Source organism: Zingiber officinale, chromosome 7A, assembly GCF_018446385.1.
Source record: "Zingiber officinale cultivar Zhangliang chromosome 7A, Zo_v1.1, whole genome shotgun sequence".
Lineage (NCBI taxonomy): Eukaryota > Viridiplantae > Streptophyta > Magnoliopsida > Zingiberales > Zingiberaceae > Zingiber > Zingiber officinale.
The window spans coordinates 131,185,966-131,194,844 of record NC_055998.1 but is presented as its reverse complement, the minus strand read 5'-3'; the positions used below and the strand labels follow the sequence as shown (position 1 = coordinate 131,194,844).

The window sequence follows — 8,879 nt, the reverse complement described above, 5'->3', positions numbered from 1 at the left end:
CCCTTTAGTGATGGCTATAAGTTAATTTCAAAATTTATTTATACATATATAATTTAAAGACGGAATATAAGGACGCTGATGAATCCTTTTGGCCCATTTATTTAATTCGTTCGATGAGAATTGGCCCACTCAACGCGATCACAATCAACACTCTACCAAGTGACGCAAGCAAACCCCCAAACCCTCGTCTTAAATTCTCCCAATTCGGCTGCTGTCGTTCATTTCGATCCCTCCCTGGAGACCTCGAGCAAGAGACCCGGGCGGAGTAATGGCGCTCTCGAAGACCGTCTCCTTCTCCTGCCGACTCAAACTCTACTCCTTCCCTTCCTACTTTGCCACGGCCTCTCGCCTGCGCTTCTTGTCCTTTGCCACGGCGGAGGATGCCGCCGCCGAGCGCCGCCGCCGCAAGCGCCGCCTGCGGATTGAGCCGCCGCTCTCCTCTCTCCGCAACCAGCGTCAGCCCCCGTCATCGGCTCCTCCCCGAGGGCCCAGGACCGCGCCCAACCCCAACGCCCCCAAGCTGCCGGAGCCCGTTTCCGCGCTCGTCGCCAAACGCCTCGACCTCCACAACCGCATCCTCAAGCTCGTCCGCGAGAACGACCTTGACGAGGCCGCGCTCTTCACCCGCCACTCCATCTACTCCAACTGCCGCCCCACCATCTTCACCGTCAACGCGGTCCTCAACGCCCTCATCCGCCAGTGCCGCTATGCCGATTTCCTCTCCCTCCACCGGTTCATCACCCAGGCCAGCGTCGCCCCCAACATCATCACAGTAAATCTCCTCCTTCAGGCCTACTGCGATTGCCGCAAGACCGACATCGCCCTTGAGCACTTCCGGCTTCTCCTCAAGGACGACGCCCCGTTTCCTCCCTCTGCCACCACGTACCGAATCCTCGCCAAGGGTCTTGTCGACAATGGCAAGATTGAGCAAGCAGTTGAGCTCAAAGAAGACATGCTCGCCAAGGCCTTTGTTGCCCCGGACCCCGTTGTCTACAACCACATCATGCAGGGCTTCCTCAAAAAGGGGGACCCCGACACAGTTGTCTCCCTCTTCGAGGAGCTGCAGGAGAAGCTCGGTGGTGGCAAGGTCCTTGATGGAATCGTCTATGGAAACCTCATGAAAGGTTACTTTGGAAAGGGGCTGGAGGAGCAGGCAATGGAGATATACCGGGACGTCCTTGGTGAAGGCTCAAAGGTTCGGCTTGAGGCAGTGAGCTACAATTTGGTGCTGGATGCGCTTGGAAGAAACGGGAAGCTTGAGGAGGCCCTCAACCTGTTCGATAGAATGCTGAAGGAGCACAATCCACCGAGGAGGATCACAGTCAATTTGGGCACCTTCAATGTGATGGTTGATGCTTATTGCATAGCCGGAAGGTTTCAAGATGCGATCACAGTGTTTGGGCAAATGAGCGAGCAGAAATGTGTCCCAGATACACTGTCTTACAACAATTTGATCGATCAGCTGGGAAGCAACAGGTTTGTTGCTGAGGCAGAGGTGTTATACAAAGAAATGAGTGAGCGTGGGATCAGTCCAGACGAATACACCTATGTGCTACTGGTGGAAGCATGTTTTGGGATGGATAGGGTGGACGATGCCACTGGGTACTTCCAAAAGATGGTGGAGTTGGGGCTAAGGCCAAATGCCACTGCATACAACAAAGTCATCGGCGGCTTGGTGAATGTGGCACATCTTGATGAGGCCAAGAAGTTCTTCGACCAGATGTTGGAGAAGGAGGTCAAACCTAATGTTTCTAGCTATGAACTATTACTGAAAGGGTTCATTGATGCTGGGCGATTGGATGATGGGCTGAAGACACTCAAGGATTTGCTGCTCGATGATGGAGTAACACTGAGTGAAGAAATGAAGGGGCTTGTGGAGGAGGCCTTAAAGAAAGAAGGGAGAGAGGAGGAGATGGGAAAACTGTTGGAGGACGTCGAAAGGGAGAAGGCGGAACGGTTGGCACGGGAGGCAGAAGAGAAAGCAAGAGCTGAGGCCCTTGCAAGGGAGGAAGAAGAGAATAAGAAGAAGGAGGCTGCCGAGAAAGAAGCAGCTGCAGCTAAAGCTAGTGCTGCAGCTATCGAAGCGATATTGGGGCGAAAAAAGGATGAGCAAGCCAGTGAATCATCTGCAGATTCTAAATCTGCCAATGCAGTGATTGAAGGGGAAATTCTAGATGGTGGCTTGAATGAGGAAGAGAAGCTAATAGCTGCACATGATTCCCAACAAACCCTTTGATGATTCACAACAAGCAAGTTCTGCTTACATGGTATGAACACCTTTCTCCATGCCGTATTTGGCAACTGCTATTTTACCATGCTCCATTTGTCTAGTGTGCTACAACTAATTCCAAGGTTTACTGGTGTTTCACTTGCTATTTTGACTGCCAAGACCTTCAAACTCTTGCAGATAAATTATTTGGCATGCCTCTTACAGTCTAGTTTTTATGTTTTAGCATTCTGCTTTGTCATTGTATTATGCCTGATATCTACAGAAGAAAATGATGGGGGAGAGTTTGTGACATTAAGTTTCTATCTGCTTCATACTGTGGTAACTATTTGATTCCAAGGTCTATTTCTCCATTTGGGTTAAACAGTTAGACACTGGCCAAACTATTGGGGTGGATAAGGTGTGTGATGAATCTTTTTTCCTCATTTCCATTAAAGAAATCATTAATTGATGAGTAAGAACAAGATAATGATAACAAAATGATATTTAGTAAAAACATAAATAAATTTACTTAGTTTAATTTAATCAGAGATGTAGGTATGAGTAGTTTTTTATTTTTTAAAAAATATATCCTCTAAAATTTTAAAATATTTATAAACTTTTTGAACCATGAACATTCATTCATTAACTATTAAATTGAGAAGAACTTTGGTGACCAAATAATATTTCTTTATAAATATCTCGAATACTTTATATCCTCCTTCCAAAAATCAGATAATCTTGGGGATGAGGCAAAATTTACTTGCTTCTTTTAAAAATAGGGTCAAATGGACATGAGAAGTATAGGTGTCAAAATGGGTTGTCCTGACTTGTGTTTCTAAATCGATCGTCTTAGACAAATCTGTCTAAACTAGTCTATTTTTTTTTAAAAAAATAAAATAATTAAAACTTTTAGATATTTAAAAATAAACATAATTTGTTTCTATTTATCTTTTTAACAACTTTAAATATATGGTTCGGGCTCAATTTGGATCAGGGTCAAACTTGACATCTTAGAGCCTGCACTTGCCTCAGGTTCAACATCTCGTGAGATTAGGGATGTCAAAAATGAATCTGATCCAATGATCTAATCTGAGTTGATTTAAAGAAAATCATGTTCGGATGGGGTATTTTTGGATTTAGATCGGATTCGGATTGGAGTATTTTTGGATTGAAAATTTTTATCGGATTGGAGTAGTTTTGGATTGAAATTTTTTAGGTTAGGTTAGATTTAGGTTGACCCAAATATAGAATTTAGTGGAGTTTATGAGGTTAAATTAAATTTTATTTTAAAAATTAAAATGTTATTATGTATATTAATATTAATATTAATATTAGTATGATAATGATGGAGTATTAAGATAAAAATATATAATTATAAAGAAAATAATAAAAAAAAATTATTTTGAATTAGATTTTCAAATTATCCAAGTCAAGTTTAAGGGTATCAGGTTGAATTTAAATTTGAATTGGGGTTTAAAAAAAAAATTAATCTGATTCATCTAAATTGACATCTTACTTGAGACCGAGCTACGTTTAATTTTTAACTAATGAAGAATATCTTGTTGAGTATATCATCACTCCAAACAGTCGTTGTAGGACAAAAGTCATCTATTATTATCCCTTTTTTAAAGAGTTAAAAGGTCTCTTACGAAAAGTCAATAATTTAACGACTGCACTTTTGCTTCAAAAAGAAGATGGAGACACCCAGAAAAACAATTCAAAGCTAATATACTGATTAAATTCATTTCAAGTTTATAAATTTTAATGCTTTTCAATCCATTCTAAACTCTAATTCTCTTTCAATTGCACACGAAAGTTTTAAAGACTTGCTTCTGAATTCATTTTATTTCTTACGATGTCCTCATGGTTTCCCAAAGCTCTAAAGAAGACATTTAAAAGAAGTCAATAAAATAACCACTAACACTTGGTGTTGTTTCTCGCAGTGAATGGACATAAACCTTTGTATCTAACACAAAATCAAAGAAATTGCTGTTGCAGACTCATAGATCAGTTTTCTTTGATCTTACTGCACTTGAACCTTTTGTCAATTTTGTCCACAAGATCTTCGCACGTTTAGATATGTTGCTCAAATGCCGTTTCATTACTGTCCATGTTTCAGCAATTCCTTGCAAAATTTTCTGTTTATAGTCCAGCTTAGGATGAGCTTTACCCTTCATAATATTACCCTGAACATTAATAACAAAAACAGAAAAATCATGAAGAATTCAAGATTCATGATGGAGGTGGGAAACTATTGGTGAAAATTTTAAGTAACCATTTTTTTAGGAAAGTCATTGTCTTCATCTTCATCGCTGTCGCCATCCTCTTCGCCACCAATTTTGCCGCTCATCAAATCTTCCCGTGAGTACATTTTCATTCCCGGTGCCCCTGGCATTCCCTGTTTTTATGATAGGTAAAGATATTATATAGATTGTAAGGCGTAAATCGGAAACTCAAACCAGACTGCAAAATACCTCCATTGATCTCAGAAGTTTATCCATGTCAGCTTCTTTAGTGGGCTTGACAACAAAAGCCTCTCCAGAAGCCCTATCCTGCAGATGAAAGGGTGAGAATAATGATACATATATGCACTAACAGCAACATGGTTGTAATGCCATGCTACACTGATTGTACAAGTTGTTCTAGAAGTGAAACCAGGAATTCACAATTAATTTAAAAGATAAAAGCTAGTTCAATGGGAATGGATGATCATGGTGCATATCAAAAGTGACACCGAGAAACTACAATTAGTAAATTCAAGTCATTGACTTAACTTCTGTAGAACAGCCAGGATTATGATGAATGTTCAACCAAGGCTCTATCATCCATGGCTTTCAAGTGGGACTTATTGCATCGGTTTAGCAACATGCACACCCAAATTTACTACAGTTCTATTCATGTAGATAAACAGGTTCAGTATAATTGTTAAAATCTCGTGTAGTGATGGAAGAACCATTACTTAGTTTCGAGTTTTGACTGTCATTAAGTATTAATAATGGTGCAAATGTCTTGTGGCAAAAGACTAAAAATGTGGCAAAGAAACAATTAAAAGTATCATGCTTAAGTAAAGTAGGCGATTGGATGTTACAACTAAAAGGAACACAGTTCTCCTTCCCGGAAGAGAGAGAGAGAGAGAGAGAGAGAGGGGACAGTTTTGTTTGCGTAAGAAATGAGATTTAAATTGTAACAACTTCAGAGAATGACTAAATTACCGCAGGAAGAGGCAATGGCTTGACAGAGCATGCTTTGGAGAGGTCCTTGCAAAGAAAATTAACCAACTCATCAACTGAAGGCCTTGTGCTATACACAAATTCTGCAACATCAGTATCTGAGTAACCCATAATCTGCAAACAAAAATTTCATGCAGGTTATGAAAATGGTTCGGCATATTATGTTACATATCACGAATTAAAAATAATAAAAAATATATAAAAAAAGAAGTAAAATTCTCTTTGTCCCACATGGGTAGTAACCTTAACTGTCCTCATAGTAAAAGAACCAACACAAGATTCTTGCTATATCAACAATTTCCAACAGTCAATCCAAATTTGTTTCAAGGTACACACATGACTCATTGCCGAGTAAGTAGTCCTATCCATGACTCAGAAAATTGTATTCTGTATCTCACAGAAAACATACTCAAGTTGGAAGGTATCAAAATAATATAACAATGAATTTCTTATCCATGATCATTTGGCAGCTTGTTCAGTTTAATGATAAATCAAGAGAGTGGTAGTAAAACACAAGTACTAAGATGGCATCCAATGTAAATTAAAATAAATTTCCAATAAGCAAAGTTACTATTGATTTTTTCAGTATAGATGAATGGTAATTTAATTAGAATGCTATCGTGCTAAAAGAAAATTGAAACTACGCAATAACTATGAATTTGCACATAAAGGCGATCAATTAAACTTCATAAAACTCAGGATCTGCGAACATCAGCCAGAGAATAAATGTATGTATTTTGAGGGATTTAAGAAATGTTGGTCCTGTTAGAACCTGTTCATCTTAGTCAAGGCATCCCTCTTTGCCATAGGTGAGATTATAACATAATAAGTAACTTTGATATCATCATTAGCAAAGATTCTTTAACCACAACTGCTTGCACAAAATTGTCCTCAATAAAATGAAACATAAAAAAGGATCTTAAATGTCTTTTTAATTTATATAACATTTAGTGGGAACAATTTAGGCACCATCTTAGAATATGGTTGAAATTTCAAATTAACTTATAGTTATGCATGAATGTAAAATATAAATGCAGAGTAATTGGTTCAGTTAGTGAAGCCAACATATAGAATCCAAAATCACATAATAAACTTGAATAATTTCAGAATTATCTGAACAGAGAGGGAATTATCAATTACAAACTCTTTATGCAGAGACTTTACTTAAATAATGGGTAATAAAAAGCAAGTCCAATGATGACAAGTTAATAAAACAACTACACTCAATATTGTTCTATGCCTATATCAAAGGAAACAACATTTAGATTCCATGGCATGTCAGGTACCTCTTGACAAGCACGCTCAATGGTTTTGCATTCTGAATTACATAATCCTTCAACACCTTGCTCAACCAACTGGAAAATGCAAAATTTAACAGGGTAAGTATAGTACAAGTACAATTGTAAAGGTTGCAACCTAGGAAAGAATATCTTTAGTCAAAAACTGTATTATTATACATGAAAGCGGCAAATGTTGCAAAGAAATGAAATGGCATGGGGAAGCAGAAGGAAGAGTTGAAACTAACAAATTATATATTCTGGTAAAAGAAAAAGAACAAACTTTTTCCAATTAGGATAGTAATTAAACCTTAGTTTCAAACACATTTCACTATAAGGCAACAAGTTTAGAGGTAATGAGAATTCTACAATTTTTGCTGAATTATTTAACTTATACAATAAGTCCTTTATGAGAAGAATATCTTTAAGGAAACATCAAAGTTGAACCAATTCCATAAAACAATTTTTTTTTTCCTCCAGGTAGTCAATCCTTCTGGTCAAATTCATATGTTGTAATGGGGATTACGAAAGATCCAAATATATGCAAAAATACAATATACAGTGCCAGAAAGAAATTAAACAACCCCATGTGACAAAACAGAAGAAACTCCGAGAGAACAGTCATGCATGTGTATACGTCCCCCATAGAATACCCTAATTGTCCAATTAATGAAACTACATCGAGATAAAATATAGAAAAAATGTGAATTCGCTGAGTTTTTCTCCACATACCTCCAATTTATCTCCTTTCTCAACAAGGTCAATCTGGAGAATCCAGTCCGCCTCTTCCTTCTTTAAATTACAGATATTCTCTGCTATTTCAATGATCTGGAACTCCGAAACCTAATTCAGCACCGAATTAATCGAGTCAGATCTGGGTTTTTCGCCGAAGTGAAAAAAAAAGAAGAGAAAAACCTTTTTTGGCGAAATCTGAGCCTCCTTCTTCTTGACTTGATGGATGATTTGGTAAGCGGCCTTTTCGCAGACCTGGCACTTGATGAAGGGGATGTCGCCCTTTCGAGCGGCTGCAGGCGTTTTCTTCGAGGAAACGAGGGAAAGGAAAACCGAAGAAGAGAGGAAGAGGATGAGAACAAGGAGAAGAGAGAACGAAGAGACGAACGACCGGAAGAGCCTCGCCATTGCTCGCTCGTCTTCTCCTCACCGACTGACCTCCGATGGCTATTTGAGATGCTGCGTTGACTCCTAATCGATGTTTCGAGAAGACACTAGGTACCGGAAAAGAAAATATCGAACTTTGGATGGGCGAAATGTTAAAATTCCGAATGAATCGAATAAAAGAGATAAAGAAGAATTATCAGAATTGATCGGATCAAATTTAAATCAAGTCAAATTAATTTTAAAATTATTCTAATAATTTTATTATAATTATTAGAATAATTCTTAGAATAATTTTTAAAATTATTCTATTATTTATTAATTGAACGAGTATTTATTTAAGTCCTATATATTAAATTATCTTGAGAATAAATATAAAAAAAAATAATAAAATTAATTATTATTTTCTTATTTTATCTTTTTTCTATTCTTCTTTTAACACCGATGGCCTTCCGAGTTAAACCGGGTTGAAAGTTTATTTAATTTACTCCCTATAGTTTCATTTAGGGGGTTTTACAAATAAATGTGTTACTTTTGCAGTTACAAGTGGAGAGGGGTTTAGTGTTTGTTCATCGTCGCGGAGAAACGGCGGAAGGAGGAGAAGCGAGCTCGGGAAGGGGCCGAGGTCAGTGTCTTCTCGGTCGACGGGGAAATCGAGTGACTCAGTGTTGGCGGAAGTGGAGAGGATTGCCATAGGAAGGGACGTAAGGGCGCCTCTCGATTGTTTTTTCTTCTGCTGCCTGAAATGCGCTATGGTTCTTGTGGTGGATTTGTTCTTGCCTCGAATTTCCCATCCATGTTTTTTCTCGTTGAATGTTAGTCCTTGAGTTTGTTTCTTATGACTTTCATGATGTTGTTTGTGTTCCCTTCTTTGTTTGATTCTTTTCGCTAGGTTATGCCACGTAAATCATTTTGAGAAAGCAAGTTGTTTCTTCTGATTGATTCTAGCTTATGTCATGGTTGGTGTTGTTTAAGTTTACTTTATTTTTCCCAGTCCTGATAAATGATCTGTTGTTCTATCCTCTTCTTTGAATGCCTGATTCTTTT

General features: G+C 38.3%; 3 protein-coding genes across 3 annotated transcripts in view; 2 read left to right on the top strand and 1 right to left on the bottom strand.

The window, feature by feature from the left end:
• The first annotated feature begins 207 nt into the window (after positions 1-207).
• LOC122002591 (pentatricopeptide repeat-containing protein At3g49240, mitochondrial-like) lies at positions 208-2,580 on the top strand. The gene has a single exon (XM_042557810.1). The coding sequence runs from the start codon at positions 269-271 to the stop codon at positions 2,234-2,236; it is 1,968 nt and encodes a 655-aa protein (XP_042413744.1). The 5' UTR covers positions 208-268; the 3' UTR covers positions 2,237-2,580.
• Positions 2,581-4,025: 1,445 nt separating this feature from the next.
• LOC122002590 lies at positions 4,026-7,944 on the bottom strand. The gene is made up of 7 exons (XM_042557809.1): positions 7,632-7,944; positions 7,449-7,559; positions 6,726-6,794; positions 5,422-5,553; positions 4,684-4,761; positions 4,485-4,607; positions 4,026-4,395 (listed from the first exon to the last, which is right to left on the bottom strand). The coding sequence occupies exons 1-7, from the start codon at positions 7,854-7,856 to the stop codon at positions 4,210-4,212; spliced, it is 924 nt and encodes a 307-aa protein (XP_042413743.1). The 5' UTR covers positions 7,857-7,944; the 3' UTR covers positions 4,026-4,209.
• A 332-nt stretch (positions 7,945-8,276) lies between these two features.
• The window catches only part of LOC121999729, a 46,832-nt gene continuing 46,229 nt past the window's right edge, over positions 8,277-8,879 (top strand). Inside the window, exons 1-2 of the mRNA XM_042554369.1 lie at positions 8,277-8,298; positions 8,373-8,536. Coding sequence (XP_042410303.1) covers positions 8,277-8,298; positions 8,373-8,536 — 186 coding nt within the window. The remainder of the gene's footprint in view (positions 8,299-8,372; positions 8,537-8,879) is intronic.

Bases quoted from the DNA above. Each gene is read 5' to 3' on its own strand.
- LOC122002590 (XM_042557809.1), bottom strand. From the start codon at position 7,856: ATGGCGAGGCTCTTCCGGTCGTTCGTCTCTTCGTTCTCTCTTCTCCTT. The intron at 5,554-6,725 runs GTACCTGACATG...TTTTGTTTGCAG, and splicing joins TTGAGCGTGCTTGTCAAGAG to ATTATGGGTTACTCAGATAC. The intron at 4,396-4,484 runs GTTACTTAAAAT...ATTAATGTTCAG, and splicing joins ATGACTTTCCTAAAAAAATG to GGTAATATTATGAAGGGTAA.
- LOC122002591 (XM_042557810.1), top strand. From the start codon at position 269: ATGGCGCTCTCGAAGACCGTCTCCTTCTCCTGCCGACTCAAACTCTAC.